Source organism: Peromyscus californicus, unplaced genomic scaffold, assembly GCF_007827085.1.
Source record: "Peromyscus californicus insignis strain IS unplaced genomic scaffold, ASM782708v3 Scaffold_19__1_contigs__length_69161282, whole genome shotgun sequence".
In the NCBI taxonomy this organism is placed as follows: domain Eukaryota; kingdom Metazoa; phylum Chordata; class Mammalia; order Rodentia; family Cricetidae; genus Peromyscus; species Peromyscus californicus.
The window spans coordinates 52,858,153-52,878,983 of NW_026294491.1; the positions used below are offsets into that span (position 1 = coordinate 52,858,153).

Sequence of the window (20,831 nt, forward strand, 5' to 3'; positions counted from 1 at the left end):
ACACAACACACACACACACACACACACACACACACACACACACACGCACACACTTGCACGCTGGCAGGCACGCACTCACGCACACAAACCACACAACGTGCAACACTCTTACTGTCTGAAGTACTTTTCTCAACACAGTAACAAAGTATCTGAGGAAGGCAGGTTAAAGAAGAGAGGGTCTACTTGAGCTCACAGTGAGAGAGTACAGCCTATCATGGCGGAGACGGCATGGTACAGGAGTTTAGCTGGTTACACTGTATCCAATTAGGAAACACAGAGGCATAGGCTCAGCCCCCTCTCTTCTTCTCTTCCATTCCTTGGGGTGGTGCCATCCACATGCAGGGAAGGTCGTCCCTCTTCAGGTAAACATTTCTGGGAACACCTTCAGAGATGGACCCAGAAGTATGTTTCCATGGCGACTCTACATTCAGGCAGGTTGTCAGAATCATCCCACAGTACTTGCCCTGAATTCATCTGTTTTTTATAATACCGAGGGTTACAGGAGCTCTTATCTTTACTTCAGACATAGAAACCTGAGGCACCGAAAGAGACCTTATAGACAGAGGTGCCTCACAGTGACATAGGAAGGACAGAGCTGAGGCATAGGGGAGGAAATTGAGGCCCAGAGAGGTCAGTCATTTACCTAGAGACACATGGTGGGGCAGGGATGGGCCACAGCGCCCTTCTGCCACTGCTTCAGAATCATGCATGCATCACGATATGGACTTGGTTCTCCGTGGCCCTCCCTGTGTGTGCATCCCAAGGACCAAGTCCAGAGATAAGGCAGGATGCTGGGGCAGAGGCTTTCTTCTGAACCTGGGGTGCGGCAGTTGGGGAGCACCGAGAGAATGGTGTGTTTCCCATCTCTTTCCCCTTTGGGGTCTCAGAGCATCTCCTCACCTGAGGGATGCTGACAAGGTCCTTTTCACCCCACAGACAGCGAGACAGTCCACTACCACTATGGCCCAAAGGACCTGGTCACCATCTTGTTCTACATCTTCATCACCATCATCTTGCACGCTGTGGTCCAAGAGTACATCTTAGACGTAAGTGACGAGTTTGGGTTCTGCGGTCAGAAGCCGGGAGGTCCGTCAGGGTGGTGAGCCTTACCTTGATGAAAACCACAGCTCCGATTCGCTCTGTCTCCTAACTTAGCCCCTTAGTCCAGAGGCTAGACTCCTTCGCCACTGTTTCTGTCCTCTCTCTCTCGGATTTCTTTAGTTCACGTGCGAGACTCATAAAGAAATCTTTTTAGGTTTCTTCTTTAGTTCCTAAGGGAGGAAGCTGTCTGAAAGACACCAAGAGCATATTCTCGGGGTCTTTCAAACACAGCATGACTAGAATATGCTTTCTTTCCGTAGATGTTAACAGCCTTAACACCTACTGCTTTCTCAAAGTGCTAACCCGAAACTCAGTACCACAGGCATGCAGTAGACTTGTGCTAAATGGCTTGGGTTGTAAGGAGTTTGAACTACTAACTCTTTTGTAAAGGGGAAACACGGGAGCGTGTAATCTGCTGGGTATCTGCATGCTCATGTATTGACATGCGGAGTTTTCTTTCTTCTCTAGAGAATCAGCAAACGGCTTCATCTCTCCAAGGCCAAGCACAGCAAGTTCAATGAATCTGGACAGCTGGTCGTCTTTCATCTCAGCTCCGTGGTGTGGTGCCTCTACCTGTTGGTAACGGTGAGTGGTCCTCGTGATTGCTGAAGAGTGAAAGTCCAGCCACCAGGCATGCTCTTCATTGCTGATAAAATGACTGTCGGGGCTAGGAACAGGTGCCTTAGAGTTGGAACTCGTTTTGCATTCTCCTGGTACTGTGGGGAGTGGCTGGATTAATTAGTATAGATGCCACTGAATGAAGTCATCTTCTTTTACCAAAGTAAGCACTTTTTACAGTTTTTACCCATGTTACATGATACCAGGTATCCACATGGCTCTATATTGTTTTATCAGCCCTGTCTTCAAGCAATGTCTCACAAGGTAATTTTCCCCCCAGTACTGGGCCTTGTACATGCTAGATAAATGCTCTTCCCGTGAGCTGCATTCTCCACCCACAATAAATTCATATTCATGCAATACCCCTGATGTTGACGTAAGGGTCCCAAGTTAGTTTTTCCAGTGCGTCCGCAGCCACGTACTTCCACAACGGCAAGCATGGAAGCATGGCTTGGACTCGGAGGCCTGCCTCTGTTTGTGTCGCTCTGGCCGGATACCTGAGACAATCCACTGAAAGGAGGGGAGACTCACGCTGGCTCCTGGTTTCAGGGCTCTCCCTTTGTGGTGTCTGAGGCCACTGCTTTGACCCTGAGGAAAAGTGAACCACTGTATAGATCTTGTGGAACCATGTGGCTCGCCTCACAGTGGACAGGAAGAGAGACACAGGGAGGAATTGGGGTCAATGTACCCCCTTCAGGGGCATGTCCCAGTGACCTACTTCCTCCAGCTAGGCCCCACCTCCTCGTTTCTACCACCACCCCAAATACCACAATCCATGCTACATTATCCAGTCACTTCTCCAAAGCCCCAGCCCTGAGCATTGTACCGGGAAACAAGCTGTAAATACATGAGTTTTGGGATGTACTTCAGGTCTAATCAATTAACAAAGGCCAGCATTGCCCTTCTGCACATCGAACCTTTGATATAGAAAAAAAAAAAAATTCCTTCAGACAGGGACTCTGGACGGTCATTCAGGGTTCACTCTAAGGAGACCCTGCCTGCTTTACTGTCCTCTCATCTTGAGCAGCTTTTGTCCCAGCAGAAATCCCGGCCTGGGATTTGGAAATGTCATCAGCTCTCTGACCTCAGAGAGTCTTCGCTTCTCTGCTGCCTCGCCTCTGCTCTCCCTGCCAGAGATGGCCCTCCCATCCTAAGGAACCCTGTCTCCAGAGCCAAACGCAGACTGACTGCACGGACTCAAAGCGGGAGGCAACATGTCCCCTGTTGTGTGTTGCTTTGTTTCCTGTTATCGGTGCATCTCAGAACACTTTTTCTGAGCCGCACACTAGGAATTTTAAATGAGAGACCAAAGACTTCCGTCCTCTCAGAGGGGGCTCCCACATTCCTAACCCCAGGGGACAGATACAGGGCACCCCCAGGACCTCAGGCCTCTCCCAGCTTCCTGACCTTGAGTTCATGCCCACCTCTTGGAGGCCTTAGCTGCTTGTGGTAAAAGGGCCTCAGAACACCAGACGCTGGACTGTTTTGGGGGGAGCATTGCCTCATCTCTGAAGCCCTGCCCATGCACCCTTGCTGTACCATCCCAGCTGTGACCAGACTCACAGTCTTCCGGGGAAATTCCCAGGTCTTTGATCTTGTGGAGAGCCCATTCCCCACTCAACATGCTCGGCGAGGACACGGAGACCAGGGAACCACACAGGCTCCTAGTTACACTCCATGTACTCACCTCCTCCGTCCCAACCATCTGCCTGGGAGGAAAGACGCTGAAGAGTAGGAGAAGCCATTTTGTAAAGGGAGCAAAAACACCTGGTTTTCAAATCATAGTTCTCTGTTGCAATGGAAATCTGTCAGGATTCTTCTCTTTCCTTCCCCTCCCAACGTCAGCAGATCCTGCCCATCCTGCCCGCTCTACCTTCAAAATTCTGAGGTTCTCAACACTGCTTTTTCTACATGGATCACTCCCCCAAGTCCCGTGGGCCCCCACTCAGGTCAGATGTTGGTCGTATGCCCCTAGCATCCCTAGTTGGGGGTCAGAGATGCTCTTTTCTTTCAGTTCAGAGGACAGCCTCACAGGGAAGCTCATCTGCCTCCAGCTGTCATTAATGTAAAGGATGAAGAACCCAGGCCCCCTCCGCCGTTTGCCTACACTGCTGATTTCTTCCTTTCCCGGGGAGTGCGCATCCATTCCGGGCCCTCCCCTCAGCCCATTAACCGCTCAGCCAGATGGATCTCTTTAAAGCATGAGCTAAATCATGTGTTCTCCTACTTAAAATAAGTTCCCCTCACAGCTGCCCTGAAATTGTTTTCTCCTCCTTGCTGGTGTGACCTGGGTCCTGGAACCTTGCTGGTGACGTCAGCATGGACTCTCACTCCATGCTCAAAGTCTACTCCTCCAGTTCTGCTGGCCGCTTCCTTTGCTGGAGTGCTCTGTCCACAGACATCGTCGGACCAGCCCTTTCCTGCCATCCACCCTCCTCCTAAGTGTCACTTCCTCAGAGCACCCCCCTCCCCGTTTGCATTTTCCACACCATGCGTTGTCCACACCATGCCTGTTGTTGGTGTTTCTGCTGCTTCATGTGTGTGTGTGTGTTCTGCGTGTCTGACTCAAGCTGCCCGCTAGCAGGCACCATGCCCGCTCACCGCTGCACCCTTAGTGCAGTCCCTGGCACACGCCAAGACAGACGACGCTGAGGACGTCTGCGTCTAGGTGGCGGCCGGCTGTGTTACGTCTACCAAATTCTGCTAGTTTTGTGGTTCTTGTTTGAACACCAGACAGGAAGGCTGCTAGGAAAGTAGGAGGAGTTACTCCAGCAGGCTGAGGCCTCGCGTGGGTAGACGGCAAGAATCGGAAGAGAACCAAGTGTCGTCCCCCCCCTACTTGAGCCACCTGTCGAGGCCCTGGTTTGGGCTGGAAGGGGTTACAGTGCTTGCTTGTCGCCCGCGACCCCGGAACTCAGATGCCTTGGCATGCCTGAACTCGGAGGCAGCCAGCCCCAGCCTCGCTTCATCCTCCCTCAGACAGCTGCCTAGACAGGGCTGGAAAGGGCTCCTCACAGAGTGTGAGTCATTTCTCCTTTGACTCTCGGCTCCACCTCCTCCCGTCCCAGTGGACTGGACATTCGCAAGCAGGCAGCATTTTCCTGAGGAGCTTTTTTGGCTTGTTGGCTTCAAAGTCCTGACCTCTCTGTCTCCCAAGTGAAGAGGCCATTCAAGCAGTTCCTGTTTAAACACACAAGCCCATCCAGGCCTTGGGTCTCTGGCGTGCCACAGATCCTGGCCTATCTTTTTGGTAGAAATGCACCCCCCCCATACACACACACACACACACACACACACACACACACACACACACACACACTACCGCCTAGTCCAGGAAGTCCCACTCTACTCGTTAAATACATAGCTGCTTCCTCTAGGAAGGGGTCATCTCACCCTTCAGGGTTTCCTGGAATGAGGCAGTGTGGCTCATCAGGTGTCACTGCGCCTGAGGGCAGAGCTCTGACAGAGGCACATGTGTGAGTGGTATAAAGGGATTGAGACAGAGAGAGGGGGGTGGGTATGTCGAAGCTCACTGCTACCACACACACCCCCTCCCGGTGCCCAGAGCCGAGTCCCCAGAGCCCCGTACCTCTGTGCCTCACTGTGTGTGACTGAGGCGAGGGGGAGGTAAAGATGAGCAGAGATTATAATTGAGACGGTAAGGGTTGGGGTGAGACCTCCTTCCAATCCAGGCTGCCGTGTCTACACGGGTACGGGTGTCTGACTGGCCCTGTCACTTAGGTCACCTAGCTCGCTGTGCTCCTGGAGGCCCCGGGATGTAGCTTCAGGACTGTGGATGGTACTCAGAGTGCGTGGTGTAGGCCAGAGGGTGTTAGTGACTTGAGGGCGGGTGGATCAGCCCCCCTTGGAAACACGGCTTCCAGCTCTAGGAACCGGAGCTTTGAGTGATGTCCCTAGCTCTGTGGACGTTCTCATTCTGCAGCTCAGATTGCAGCTGGGCTACTGGACAAACCTCATCTCAGGAGGGCTTTCCTATCTGTTTCTTCATTTCTCTTTTTTTCCCCCTCTTCTTCCGAGAGGAGCTGTTGAAAGCATTCATCAATTACTCACTCGTTATTCCGTCAACTAACATTCTTATTGGACTTCTGCTGGGCGTGGACTCTTTTCTCCTGTGTCTTGTAATCTTATGTTAAAGTTTCGTCTTGCCTGTCTTTAGGAACGCTGTAGGTCTTTGGCTGAGGGGATGTCTTAGTTAGGATTTCTATTGCTGTGGTAAAACACCATAACCAGAAGCAACTTCTGGAGGGAAGGGTTTATGATCTGACAGCTGTTGTCCATCATCCAGGGAAGTCAGGGTCGCAGTGGTACCCAGTTAGGAAGCAGAGTGCGATGAATGCTGGTTGGTACTCAGCTCCCTTTCTTTCTCCTTTTTATCCTGCCTGGGACCCCAGCCCATATGGTGGTGACACCCACAGTATGAGTCTTCCCTCCTTAGCCTAATTTAGAAACTTCCTCGTAGATATGAGCGGCGGTTTGTCTTGTAGATGATTCTATGATGGTCAGTATTAACCATCACAGTGATGTAAGAAGCTTCAGTCTCCAGTGGATATTGTAATTCTAGTGTATTTAATCCTTTATTATGGAAACAGTTCCCGAGTGTATATATGGCAGATACCACACCAGAGAGTGTCACATAAACTCACATTTATTTCCAACAGTAACTCTGTACAGTTAGTATTTCACTTTACAGATGAGCCTGGGGAGACCAGGGAAACTACCGAGCTGTTTCTGTAGATGTAGCTACTGTCAGGCCCGTCTTCAGACACAGGTCGCCAGACCCCAGAGCATGGCATGTCCCTTCTCAGTTGGACAAGTGCCAGTAGGTCCTACACACTGGGGTCCTTTGTTTCCAAGAGCAGTTTGTTTCTCATGGTCGTTGATGGAGGCCAGGTGCATCCCTGATTCATGGACCAGTCACAGGCCCCAACAGGTACATGGTCACATCTCTAAATGCTTTCTCTTCTCGCCCACCATAGGAAGGATACTTAACAAACCTGAGAAGCCTCTGGGAAGATTACCCGCACGTGTACCTCTCGTGAGTATTTTTGTGACTCACTGGGGCCATTGAGGACCAGGTCATGACCTGAACCTGTAGAGCATGGGGCTGCGAGCAGTAGGTCTCTCTTCGAGAGTCTCCACTCAAGGCGTTATCTGTATTAGCTCCGTCCATAGACGTACCTAGTCTGCGTGCAACAGATGCAAACAGAACTCTCTGTCAGGGTCTCTGGCTTTGTGTCTCATTGGAGACCCCGTGAGTTCATAGCACATCTTTAAATTCATACTCACGTTCCTGTTTGTGATTCTGCTCAGACCTGGGCCTATCTCCCTCTGGAGGCCACCCCGTGTCCCTAAGGCTTCTCAGAGAAGCGACAGCAAAGGGTGTGGAGCTGAAAAACTTAGAGCCTCTCTGTTGTTGCCTTCAGTGGTTGCCATGTCCATGCACCGCGTGCTGTAATCGGCTTCCGCCTCAACTCTTCCTTCTCGGGGTTGAAGAAATGTGTTTGGTCACTACTGGTTCCTCCCGTGGACTTACTGTGGACCTTTAAGTGGTCTTATACGTGGTGCTGTGGGTGTGGTGGTCTCTGCCTCTCTCCCTCCATCCCTCCACCCCTCACTCACTCACTCACTCACTCACTCACTCACTCACTCCCTCGCTCCTCGTCCTGCTGGTCACCCACAGCCTTGGCTTAGGCCTTTCCTTGTGTTCTTGGCAAGTGCCGTGGGGATGCTCTTGGTCCCGCGTGTTGCTCAACCCCCTCATCTCCAGCTTCCAGGTGAAGTTCTTCTACTTGTGCCAGCTGGCCTACTGGCTGCACTCCCTACCCGAGCTTTACTTCCAGAAGGTGCGCAAGGTGAGCATGCCCTTCTTCTCCTGCCCTCTCCCCTACAGCCCTCCTGCTTTCCCCGGCGACCCCACCTTTCCCCTTTCTCTGGAAGCGTGATGTGTTGGCTAATGATGGAGTTAGCTCTTGAGGGAGTCCCACACAGACTGCCAAAGAGAACAGTGTCGGGCTCTTGACTCCTCCACCAGATGTGTGGCCATTGGCAAAACCTAACCTAATCTAGATACTGGACGGAGGAGATCTTGCCATCCCCAGCCCTTTGTGTAGTTTTCCTCAGGGTAATGCTGACAACCCTCTTCCAGTTCTTTCTTTCCCAACCCAGACCCCCCTCCTGGCACCAGGCTTGAAGCTCTTGCCTCAGTGTATGGGGTTCTGAGGTGACACGGGACTGTGCGGGTAGGGAGACCTGGCCCTTTCCTGTTCCCCTTACACGTCCCCTCGGTCCTCGGCATATTCATTTGGAGGATGAGCATGCTCACTCTCCGCCCCTCTCTCTTCCAGGAAGAAATCCCCCGCCAGCTGCAGTACATTTGCCTGTACCTGCTTCACATCGCTGGGGCATACCTCTTGAAGTGAGTGGGAGCGGAGCCAGCCCCGTTTCCTTGACCTTTTATGCCCCTGGGTCTGTCCACATGGTCTCTCAGTTAGCAGGCATTCAGTTGATACCAACTGTTTGAGGAGTACCATGCTGAGACTGTGGGATGCAGAACGTAGTAGAAGACCCTCTTATCTTCAGTGGTTCATTCCCCTCCTGGTCGGAAAGACCGTCCCAAGAGAGACAGGTGTGATGCGCTCTGCGGTGGTACGCACCACTAGCCATGAGAACCCAGAGCATTGGCCACCTCGGCCTGAGGCAGAGCCAAGGAAGACTTCCAGTGATGCTGTCCTTTGAACTATGAACTTTGAACTATGGCCTTGCAGCCACGGACTCCATGGGCGTCCAAATGCTGCTGGAGCATAGAGCTCTAGAGTTCATTTCAGTTTGGCTCGTAATGAAATAGACAGCAGTTGGCTGGGTAGTTGTTCTAGAAGTGGGGAGTGTCCCTGCGTGAGAGCTGGAGTATCTCTTACGGACAGTATATTGATGAACGAGCTATGGCCGTTGGTAACTGGGCTTGCCGCGAGCTTTTCACTTACAGAATAGAACCCAAACTGTGTGTAGGCTATCCTGTGAGAGCTTCGCTATGGTGGCCAGATGTCCTGGGGCCTTGTTTCTGAGGGACTCACAGCAGGCTTCCTGTGAGAATGACTGATATGGGTGAATAGTGCGCCTGCGAGCGTGTGTGTGTGTGTGTGTGTGTGTGTGTGTGTGTGTTGGAGTCCACCAGATCTCGAGCTCTGGCTTCCTGTCTCTGGAGGCCGAGGGCCATGGCAGGTGTCCCAGCTGTGCTCTGATATTGAATGCTCACAGCAGAGGGGTTATGGTGACTGCCTGGCTCACCAGCAGTGTGTGTTGAGCGCCACATGGGGGGGGGGGAGCTTCCTGCTGCCTCCGATAGTGCAAAGTCAGATGGCAGGAAATCTTCATAGATGTACCCACAAAGCTCAGCAACCTTGTTCAGGGCCCCCTTTGGTGTGCATGATTCTGGCACCGTGAGAATGGAAGGTGCCAGATACCATGACATGCATGAGTCAGGTTCACTGTGGGGACAAGCAAGGGTAGCTCACCTAGATGAAACAGGTCAAGGGCTGAGGAGTCAGTCCAGGCAACTCCCTGAAGGTTTAGTGGCCAGACTCTCACCAAGGATAAGGCATGGTCCCCACGCCCCCCCCACCCCCCAAGAAGTGGAAAACAGAACCCAGGCACAGGCACAGGGAGCAGCCTGAGCCACAATGCGCCAGCTCTCTGTGCTGAGACATTCTGCAGGGAAGGTAAGGCTCCTCTTTCTCCCCAGCCTGAGTCGCCTGGGCCTGATCTTGCTGCTGCTGCAATACTCCACTGAGTTCCTTTTCCACATGGCCCGGCTCTTCTACTTTGCAGATGAGAACAATGAGAGACTGTAAGTGGGGTTGCTGGGGGCTGGCCTGTCCAGAGACCTCGGGGGTGGGACCTGGGCATCTCCTGAGGTATCAGTGGTGGGAGGCTCCTGCCCTGGGCATCAGCTGCCCCCCCCGTACCCCCCCCCCCCCCGTGTGCAGGCAGCACCCTATGCTTATGTTCCAGAACTGGAAATGTCACCTTCCTGGGTCCTGTTTGACTTCCTCTCCCACTCTGGGTTACTTCTGGAGAAGAGGGTGAAGGTTCCCTGAGGGACCCTCAAAGCTGATGTTCCTTTTCTGCCCCCGTGAGCAGGTTTAACGCCTGGGCTGCCGTGTTTGGGGGCACGCGCCTCTTCATCCTCACTCTCGCCGTGTTGGCCATCGGCTTCGGCTTGGCTCGGGTGGAAAACCAGGTGTTTGACCCCGAGAAAGGGAACTTTAACACCTTGCCTTGCAGGTGAGTTGGCGGAAGCCTGAGGCGGTGAATCGGGGCTCTCTGAGCGCTGCCAGGCACCTCTCGAACATGGCACATCTTCCCAGAAGGTCAGGGAAGAGAGGAGCCGTGAGGCTCCCACATGGTGACGTTTAGGAGCAAGTCTATTGACGTCAGTCTCCTGCTCCCGTCAGACATTCTTCACTTCTCAGCTTTGCTGGGCTCAGACCGCAGTGAGGAAGGACCCCAGTCCAAATGCAGTGTGGACCCCTCTTGTTCAGCACATCATGATGCAGAGGACAGTTCTCATCCAGGCTAGGCTAGGTTGATCGTGACACCCTCATGAGACTTTGGAGTTTTGTCCTCCATGTCTTGCTCTGTGGCTTTCCCTAGCATCCAGGGAGGCAGCCAGGAAGCTATGTGATCCCTGAAGCTATAGGCGTCAGAGTGCATGCAGTCTGTCTGGGGTTGCTCCACTGGTATGTGACACGCTAGAAGAGGATTATTTCGGCACTCCCATAATTTAGTTCATTGGAATGTTACCAATACATGTAGAGCTTATATTGCCCTCCCTGTGGGCCATGCGTATGGGAGAGATACAGCTGTGGATCTGTAGGTGTAGGATGAGTGTGACTGTGGGGGTGAGCGTGCAGTGGCACCACCCTCCCCTCCCCTGGGGGGCCTTCCCCTCCCATTGCTGAAGTGTGCTGGAGCAGAGACGGGCCGAAGCTCACAGCCTTCCTGGTGCTGGTGGCTGTGAGGGGAGGGCAGGCCACAGGAGCTCCCCCACACCTCCTTCTGCAGGCTGGAGATCTGAACCTCACCCTCAGATCCGTCTCTCCCTGTCGGCAGGCTCGGCATGCTGCTGCTGGTGTGTGTTGTCCAGGCCTGGCTCATGTGGCGCTTCATCCACTCGCAGCTGCGGCACTGGCGGGAATACTGGAAGGAACAGAATGCCAAGCGCAGAGTCCCAGCCGCTGCCCCCAGGCTTCCAGCCAGGCCTATCAAGAGAGAACCTGGTGAGTGCCAGGACTGTGGCAGAGAGCCAGTGGGTGGGGTCTGTGCTGGGATGGGCGGAGAAGAGTTGGGACCTGGCTCTTAGGTATTCACAGACCAATCCTCTGGCTCCTCCTCCTTCTAGATACTTCTCTCTGGGCTTGGGGCTCGATGACCAGCATGGAGCTGGGCGTGAGCCAGAGACTCAGTGTGAGCAGGCAGGCCATAACAGGGCCTTGAGCCCTGGCCGCTATGCTTCGGGGCAGCAGTGGGTGGGGACTTCTGGAAGGAAGCATGTCCTCTGGGTGGCTCCTGGCGTCCAGCCAGGTTCTGCTGCTGTTGCTATTGCTGCCACCCGTGCCCTGTGCGACACAGTGCCTATGTCCTCACCTGCCCTTGTCCTCGGCATCCCGGCCCACCCCTGCCTCCCAGGCAGTTAGCTTCCCTTCTCTCTTCAGGAATGACTCACAGTGGCACAGTGTTAGGGGTGAGCCGCAGGGATGGGAAACCCCCATCTCCTCTGGTTCCTGAGCATCCTCGACTGGTCCCCCAAACCCCACAGGTCCTCAGACATCCCAGCCCTAATCTACTGCCCAGCCCGGGGGCCTGTCTGCATGCCTGCTTTCTGACTCACCTGCATTTTTCCAGGCCCCTGCCTGCCTGGCAAGAGCATGTGTGTGTGTGTTTGTGTGCAGCTGGGTGTGAGGAGGCCTGAGGGTCGGGCGGGGGTTAGGAGGAGGGGTTTCTGTGTGGCTGAAACTCAGCCTGAGTTTGTGGAGATACTTTTCTCAGTAAAAGATCGCACAGTTCTACAAAAGGGGTGTCAGGCTGCGTCCCTGAAGCATCTTGCTCTCCATCTCTCCTCCCCATCACCATCCCGGTTGCTGAGACCTATGGGTCCTCTGCGGGACTGAGAGACTGGGGACACTGGAGGAGCTAAGAGGTGGCAGCCAGTATTGCTCAGACGTTAGTGTAGGCTGCTGCCTGTTCCTCCGTTTCTGTGTGTCACCCCAGATGCCCTCCACTAAAAGATAGTCCAAGACTAAGCACCTGACGCAAAGTCACTCATCAAAGGCACTAGGACAGGTGGCAACCCGCCCTGAACTGTCTGCTGGCTTCCATTGGCCCCAGCCTGGTCCCTCCCTGGATGGTCTGCACGCCACACGGCCATCTCCCCAACCACCAGACTTCCCCACCCTCCACGCCTCCATTTTCCTACCTCAGTCTCAGCAGTCACCTCACGTGTGTCTCTCTCCATTCCCAGGTTACCATGAAAATGGCGTGGTGAAAGCCGAGAACGGAACCTCCCCACGGACTAAGAAACTCAAGTCTCCCTAAGGCCAAAGTGCTGAGAACAGGATCCACTGGGTGAGGGCCCAGCAGGGAGGCAAGAAACCCTGGCCCCCAGCTCAGCCTCTCCATCCTCCTAGCCCAGCTCCATCTCCATCAGCAGGAACCTTGGCATCAAAGGGGGAGTCACTCTCTACCTTCTTGGCTTTCTCTTCTTCCGTAAACCATTTTCAATAAAACCAAAAACCTTCCTCTCTCGCTCCCTCGGGCCACCTCGTGGCCTCACCTCTGTCCTGTATTGGGTCTTCTCAGAGGCCTAGATTTTCCTAGCCGTCTGTCTCGCTCGCCTCTTTCTCTTCCTTCATGGCTACTTCTTTTTCTCCTCACTTCCTGACTTTCATGTGCAATTTCTCGGATATTTTACACCGAGAGGGAGGGAGCTAAGATTGCAGTCCTGTCCATCAGTCCCAGGACCTGTCCATCCGGAAGCCTCTTGCCAAGGAGCTTCCCCTAGAGCTGATGGCAGATCCTCGGTGGCCTTTGTGTGGATGGGCCGGAGGAGGAAAGGCCCTCCCTCTTGGACCACAATATTCTTGGTGCTGACTGACTGACAAGATGTAGGACTCTGGTTCTACACGTCCCGTCCCGAAGTGGTTTGCTTTGGGACGCAGTGACTTAATCCAGAAAGACAGTGTTAATTAACTGTTGAGTCCCAGGACTCCAAAGAGCTTCCAGCGCGCTGCGTTTGAGTTGGAAACCAGCCTGCCTTCACTCTGGGGGGCGGGGGTGGGGGAGACGTACTAAGAAGGACGTGCCCTCCCACTTCCGTCGCAAGAGCAAAGCGTGTTGAGCGGCTTGCCTCTTCTGGAAAGGTGGCTGGACGAGAGAGACAGAAGCGTCCATCTGGAACTGTCTCCAGCATACCAGCTGACATACTTCCTTAACCCATCCACCAGCGTCTAAAACCAAACCAAACAGCAGTTACAAACCTGCCCAAAACATGCTGTTCCCAAGTCCAGAAGCAACCTTCCCCCATCGGGGGCCAGACACACAACCTAGACCGTCATCTCTCTAGCTGTGGAACTGTGAAGCCTCTGGCCCCGTGTGGTCACCTGGCCACCCTTCCTCTGGCCTCACCTGAGTGTTCTTTAAAATCATGTCGTTTGCTGATGCCTGATAACGGGATGCCTCAGGGTCACTCTTCCGGCTGTGTGAGCAGACACAGCCACGTCCACAGGAGTCCGTGGCTCCGTTCCCTTCAGTGTTCTTTCTCCTCTCTTCTACCTGAAGATGTGGTCACCAGGTCCTTGTGGTACCTTGTGAGGACTTCCAGAAGGGCGGCGGGCTTCAAAGGGCCCCTGAACTCCACGCTGGTGTAGGGGAGCCGTTCTTGGTGACAGAGGAATGTTAATGTTAACCTGATTACGCTGGTCTTCTTCTGACATCATAGTGGAGACCAGAGCTTGAATTTGTACCCATAAATGGGGAGATGGGTCCTTCATCAAGGCAGCTTCCCTCTCCGAGTCACTAACAATGTATGTAAGGTCTAACTTACCAGTATTTGAGGAATTTGGTTCCAAACATCACTGTGGCATTTCTCCCCTCCCTCTATGTCCAGGATAAGGGTACAGAATAGGGATGAGATCCCCTTGGCTGCTTCTGCATGTGCTTGGGAAGCCAGACAGAATTTTGAAAGTATCTTTCTCCATTCTCTGCCTCTTCTGCCCTGGCTCTTCCCTGGGCAACTCCCACAGAGTTAATCTGGCCCTTTTTAGCCAGTGCAGCCCATCTGTCCTGGTGGTGATTGTAACTGAGCTCATGCTTCTGACACTGCCCAGAGCTGGGTGGAGGTTCAGCCAGTGGTCCCCAAATTCACCTCATCCTATTAGTCTCGCTGTCCCCCTGGACCCTCCCCAAGCTATGTCACTGGCAGGCCCTTGCCAGCTCTCGGCAAGAACTTTGTCCCCAGGCTGAGCTGTTGATATTTGTGGCGAGCGTGTGATATGTGGTGGTCTTGGAGAAACAGAGGTACAAAAGAGCAGCTGATGTCTTGGATACAGCAGCCCCGTCCCTGTGTGTGGGTTTTTGTCGTTCTTTCCTGGGACACTTGGAAGCCTGACATGATGTGGCTTCATTCCTTAAATGTCTTGCAAGCTTCCTGTGTTGCTAGTCTGTTGGATGTATTACCAGGAGTCCAATGGCTGGGATGGATGTAGTCTCTTCTAGAACATAAGGGTTTTGTCAGTGGTTAGGAGTTTGGACAGTGTTCATTTCCAGAGAAAGGGCCTGAGACCGAGGGCAATTACCTCATCAGCCTCGACTCCAGGGGTGTTTGGGGGCTTAGGAGAACCAGAGGCTACTTTCTCATCCCCCCAGCCTCTCTGGCATTGATGTTGTAGGAAAGCCAAGACTTTGGTAACTTGGCACACACCCTGCTGCCAGAATTACAGTGACTCAGTTCCACATCATCCTGTGAGCATGCAGGCTAGCTTGTTCGAAGTCTCTCCTGTCCCCAAAGTGCCACAACCCTAGTGAAGGCCCTGCCGTGCTCCTCCAAGTTGAAGATGCTTAGCAGCATCCACCAAGACCCAGAAGATGACAATCTCTACCTCAGCAGCCACTGCCTGTCTCTCAGCATCCCTGGGACGCCAGCAGGCATCTGTGGCAGGAGTGGTAGATGGAGAGTTCCCTGCTGCCCGTTGCCCTGCGCAGAGGTTTGGTGATGGGACGGTTATTTACAAGTTGTCCAGGCTTGGGCGCCAACACTATGAGTAAGCTCTGTGTGCTCCTCCTACAGCCCAGTGATCCTGGGGAAAAGAGAAGCGGACCAAAGCCAGGAAGGGAGACTTTCTGCCATTCTAGTCGACCCTAACCCTGTGTGCCTAAACAGTTGTGGACAGTGCCATGTGATCTGTCTAAGGGTGAACTTAAATCACTTAAATTTAGATGTTCCTGACACAATGCTTTTTTGGAGTACCTGGGACCATAAGAGCCCATGAAGGTGGATACCTCCTTCCTAGTCCCCATTGGCATTTTTTCCTAAGTGATTAAAAAAAAAAAAAAAAAAACTGGGAGCAGAAAGAGTACATTCTCCAAAAAGTCTGCAATGCTCACTTAGATTCCATGCATCCTTAAAGAAACCCACTGACTCTTTCAGCTAGGGAAGGCCTTTGTGTGTATTTGTTTTTAATGGGCTTGAGCTTTCCCAGTGGGGTCTGCAGAAGTCTGCCGTGGGAGGAAGCAGAGGGTCTAGGCATAGCTAACTTTCTCTGCTTAAGGGCCTCCGTGTCTCCAGCAGACACATTTGCATTCTTGATCTCTGGCCTCTGTTCTTCACGGCTGTGGAATGGACTTGAGTAAGGCCTGGGGGTCAGGACAGTGAGGTGGTCCTCCCCCTCCCACAGCCTCCCGAGCTTGCAGGTTCTTTCTTCAAAAGAGGAATAGTATCAATGTCAGACTTTTGGAGACATCTGTAGGATCCCTCTCCAGCCTGCGGTTAGCATTGGGAGGATGCTGTCGCCGACTTCTCACCCTTCACCCTGCTCCTTGTGCAAGGGTTAATTCCATCCTGCACCCTTTCGAAGCCCCAAAGATGAGAAGGAAAGTCATCCCGAGCAGACTCTGCAAACTTGCTCTCCTTGTCCTCCGCAGGTCCTTGTTCTCTTGTGTAAAAAGTGCCTTATATTGCCTTGTGGCCTTGACTGGTACTGTATGGCCAGCTCCCAACTGCCAGGGCTCTAGGGCTGACCGGCACATGCAGCCAATGACACCATACCTCAGCACAGCTCCAGGTTAAAGGGACGTGGTTTGACAGTTTTGCCTCACTCGTTCTGACCCTCTTCTCCCTCATGCTTAGATCTCTCGTGTGTTCTCCTCTTTGTCTGTTGCCTTTGGGCTTGGCTGGGTGGCTAAGGAAGCCTGTGAGGTGGCCCAGCAGCAGGCACCCATGCCTCCTATCTAATAAGGGAAGCTTGGGGGTTGGGAAGAAGGTCACCTCTTTGTACCTCTGGCCCTCTGTGGCAAGCCCTGCTCTTCCAGTCTCCTCGCCACCACCCCAGGTTAGAAAAAGCATCCTCTTCCTGCCTGTTTTGCTTCCATGTAGCCCAAAGTTTGTATGAGGAACGCGTTCACTTGTACTCCTGGTTCCAAGTCATAGCTCATCGGTAACCTGCTTGGCTTCCTTTGGTCTGGTAGCTGCAAAGCTCCTGGGTTCCTGTCAGGGTTACCTTGTGTTCCTAGCACCAACACCCTCCCTGACCCTTGCATGCCTGCCTGTTCCTGCTCCTGCTCCTCCTCCTTTTCTTCCTCCTCCGGGTTGTGCAATAACCCTCCCAGCCAGTGGTCTTTCCCACAGGCCTTTGTCCCTTACTGTATCCTGCGTAGTGGGAGAGAGGGGACCCATGGGAGGGGTAGTCATCATCCCTTACACCTGTCAGTCCCTTCCCTTATATTGCTGTCAGTCTCACGATCCTGGGTGGGTTTCTGTGGCAACCCTGTAGAATGTGTAGTATCGTCTTAGAAATTCTTTTATTGTTTAAAAAAAAAAAGTTGAAAAAAAAAATCCTCAGACTGGGACATTTTCAATGTCTGGGAATAAGGTCTGCTCTGGTGTTGCCGGCATCACTGTCACCGCTGAAGGCATTCCAGAGTTTCTTGTACCTGTGGGGAGGGTAGAGATTTTTTTCCAAGAATCAGCCGCAGTGGTGAGCCCTGTCCCCGCACAGGACCTGGCTGTGGCTGTGGCGGTGAGTGCTGTCGTTCTTCTGGGTACAGATTCGTGCGCGTGATGAAACCTCACTTTTCAGTTACTCTGTTTCACACGCACCTGAAGAATGAGCTGAGGAGCTGGTGCCCTGCGCAACTCACAATGCAGCTGTGGACACATTGACTGTTTTTCTACATTAGCCTGTTTCGTGTCATGGACCAAATTCAACAAGGAACTCAAGGAAAACGTGTACCTTCGTATTGATGCTTTCATGTAAAAGGGTTGGGGGGGAGGGATGTCTTTATTTTTGGTGACATTTTTTCAAAGTCCCTTTCCCTATGTTTCTGTCTGGTTTTGGAAACAAGCTACAGTTTTGTATGGATTTTTTTTTAAATGTACATTTTGAAACAAATGATCAAATATTTTCTGAAATACCTGAATAAAGGGCATAGAATTATTGGTGGTAACGGTTTCTGATAGAACTCACTGATGTGTTTTTACATGCTAATATTTTTTAGTCCTGATTCTTCCATTTGTTTCCACTTTGAAAAAAAAAAAAAGAGTCCGTGTCAACTTTAGCTTTTGTGTCTAAAATTTTTCACTATCTAGTAGTTGGCTTAGTATGCATCATTTTTATTTCATCTATAACAATGAGTTGGAAAAGGGAATTTCCTAGCAAGTTTTGTAAGCTGGATGCCCCCCCCCGCCCCCCCCCGCTACCCATCCACCCAAGGAAGGCCTCCCGACTTGGACTGCTGTCCTGTGAAGTCATGCAGCTTGGAGGGGATGCATGAATGCAATGTCCCAATTTAGTAAGAATGGTGGCAACAGGGGGCCTGGCGTCATCATGTAAATAGCCTGCTATTGCATGCAGCTGCATTTTCCAGAACCATCCATGGGGAGTGCTCAGGAGGTGAGTGCAATTGCAGGTGGTGGTTAGCCAAGGGAAACCCACAGGGGTCAACGTCACCCAGGGACTTACTTGAGGTGAGAGTGGGCCGTGCTGACGGCAGCCAGCTTTGGTGCAGGTGGTTCCCGTCCTGCTCTGCATGGCATGCTGGGTGTTATCCCGCAGTGAACTGAGTTAGCTTAGCCCGTTTCTCTTCTGCGTCCTGCAGGTTTTGTTTCTCAGGATAAGGTGGCTGGCAACAGTGTTACGTTCATGGTACAAATAAAACGATATGTAATTTGTTTTTGAGAGAGGGTGTCTCTACATAGCTCTGGCTGGTGGTCTGTTGCCAGTGTCCTAGCCCAGGCTGGCTCAAACTCATGGCAATCCAGCCTCTGCCACCCAAGAGCTTGGATCCCAGGTGTGTGCCACCGTGCCCACTTTTAAATTGTTGGCTTTGTTTTTGGTTTTTTTTTTTTTTTTTTTTTTTTTTTTTTTTGAGACCTTGTCTTGCGATATAGTCTCGGCTTACCTCAACCGCGTTGACCGTCTAGACTGGCCTTGGACGTAAGCAGTCCTCCTGCCCAAGAGCTGGGATGGCAGGCCTGCACACCTGGCTAAATTGACCTTAATAAACATGCTTATACTTATGTGCCAACAGGATATTAAAAAGTCACATACCCAGCCGGGCAGTGGTGGCGCACGCCTTTAATCCCAGCACTCGGGAGGCAGAGGCAGGCGGATCTCTGTGAGTTCGAGGCCAGCCTGGTCTCCAAAGCGAGTTCCAGGAAAGGCGCAAAGCTACACAGAGAAACCCTGTCTCGAAAAAAAACCAAAAAAAAATAAAAAAAAAAATTAAAAAAAAAAAAAAAGTCACATACCCAAGAGCCCTTGGAGACAGTATTTAGAGAAATCATCTTTACCTGTTTGTCCTGAATGTACTGGAACTTTGTAGCCATGAAGTGAATCCCCTTAATCATGACCGTATGCTCAAGGCCCCCTAGTGGTGTATTTGAGGTATGGAACCTGGACTGAACAGTGACTTACCACCAAGCCAATCTCACCCACAAGGCAGCTTTTTTTTTTTTCTGTGCTGAAGCAATGACCTATCCTTATTAACCTATCCTTATTCATTTAAATCCAATGACTGTGGCTACCAGTGTGCTGCCTCTGCAGGTGGTAACTGGTAGTGCTGTGGCTTATTTGAAGGAGTGGTCATCTCTTAGTGTTGCGCATCCATCACCTGAGCCCAGGCCTCCAGATGCATGCCAGTTGTGACAGTAGCTTACAGTACTTAGTGTCATCTCGTGGTTCTGCTCCCATTCATGGGCTCAGGCAGAAGTGATCTGCTCGGATTTTGTAGTCCAACAGTGAGTAGGATGCTTCCACAGACATTCCCTTCAGCCCTGGTCGTCTATGAAATACCTCTCAGACCTTGTCAGGATAGTTGTTATCAGATCTCCCCAATCTTGGGGCAGTTTGGAAGATGTAGGATGAGGCACAGGAAACAAGCTTATGGAATATGAGTGTGTCAGGCTTACATAAGACCACTTTCTCTGTGACACTACAATGAGCAATAGAAAGAGCTGTCTGGATGCTAGCTAGTGGGAAAGACAATAAGTGGTCGGAACTGAGATTGGACGATGTGGTGGTTGGACTGGGAATGACTCCCCATGGGCTCATACACTTGAATGCTTGGTCATTAGGGAGTGGTGCTACTTGAAAGGGATCAGGAGGTGTGGCCTTGTTGGAGGAGGTGTGTCACTGGGCCCAAGTCAAGCCCAGAGGTTCACTCTTCTCTTTTTCTGTTGCCGGTGGATCCAGAGGTAGAATTCCCAGCACCTTCTCCCAACCAGGTCTGCCTGTGTGCCGCCATGCTCCCCACCGTGATGACGCTGGACTAAACCTCTGAAGCCGTAAGCCAGCCCCAGTTAAATGCTTTCCTTTGTGAGAGTTGCTGTGATCGGGGTGTCTCTTCACGGCATAGAACACTAAGACAGAAGGAGAGGAAGATCTAAAAGAGAACGCCTCTAGTTCAGCAAAAGCCCAAAGCCAATGGAAAAAGGTTAGGAAGCGTTTCCACATGCTACTAACTGTGCAAATCTGTGAGAGATTGCCAGGGAACAGGCCATAGCTTCTGTGGGCTTTCCTCTTCAATAGAAGACTGGGATGGCTGAGTAGAGACTAGAAAGTATGGATTTCTCAGAGGGCTTTCAGAATGCTGTGGGTACTGTCGCTCAACTTGCCCAAGTTTAAAGGTTTAGAAAATCTCTAGTGCATGTGTATATATTTGAGTGTGTGGGGCATGCTATGATGTGCATATGGAAAGCAGAGGACAGTTGTGGTCACGTCAGTCCCTGTCTTCTATGTTGAGGTAGAGTCTCTCAATTGCCATTGCATTGGGCACTCTGGGATAGCTCACCTATGAGCTTCCTGGGGATGGGACACTCCCGTCTCTGCCTCTCATACCACTGAAGAAATGCTAGGATTATGGATGCGTGGGACTGAAGCGGGTTGTACTTGGGTTCTGGAATTTGAACTCAGGCCATCAGGATTTCACAGCTACCACTTTTACCCACAGAGCAATCTCCCTGCCTCAGTCCTCTGGACTCTAGAAAGCATATTTGGGGTGGCTGATTCGTAAAGTATGTCTAAAGGAAAGGAATTGACCTCCCTAATTACCCTACCCTAGAGGGGCCCCCTCCCTGTAGACCCTTCTGAGGAAGCAAAGGTGCCTAAGGAGTATGCCTTTAGAGTTGAGCAGCTGGGGACTGGGACCATGCACAGGATTTCTTTGGAAAATGACCTAAGCGCTCCCTCAAGAACAGAGCCCTGTGAGTGAGAATAAGCCAGTCTTTGGCACATGCCACTTAGCCAGGCCTGGCTGCAAATGATATTACTAACCAATGAAACAATACATTGCTTCTCGAGCTTCCTGGTCCTATTCTTTAGCTC

General features: G+C 52.0%; 1 protein-coding gene across 1 annotated transcript in view; it reads left to right on the plus strand.

The window, feature by feature from the left end:
• Nucleotides 1–17,445, plus strand: part of Tram2 (translocation associated membrane protein 2) — a 77,111-nt gene extending 59,666 nt beyond the window's left edge. Inside the window, exons 3-11 of the mRNA XM_052745361.1 lie at nucleotides 937–1,046; nucleotides 1,570–1,686; nucleotides 6,717–6,775; nucleotides 7,508–7,592; nucleotides 8,085–8,155; nucleotides 9,479–9,583; nucleotides 9,877–10,020; nucleotides 10,849–11,015; nucleotides 12,257–17,445. Of these exons, the coding sequence (XP_052601321.1) occupies nucleotides 937–1,046; nucleotides 1,570–1,686; nucleotides 6,717–6,775; nucleotides 7,508–7,592; nucleotides 8,085–8,155; nucleotides 9,479–9,583; nucleotides 9,877–10,020; nucleotides 10,849–11,015; nucleotides 12,257–12,330 (932 nt within the window). The 3' untranslated portion in view covers nucleotides 12,331–17,445. The remainder of the gene's footprint in view (nucleotides 1–936; nucleotides 1,047–1,569; nucleotides 1,687–6,716; nucleotides 6,776–7,507; nucleotides 7,593–8,084; nucleotides 8,156–9,478; nucleotides 9,584–9,876; nucleotides 10,021–10,848; nucleotides 11,016–12,256) is intronic.
• Nucleotides 17,446–20,831: the final 3,386 nt, after the last annotated feature.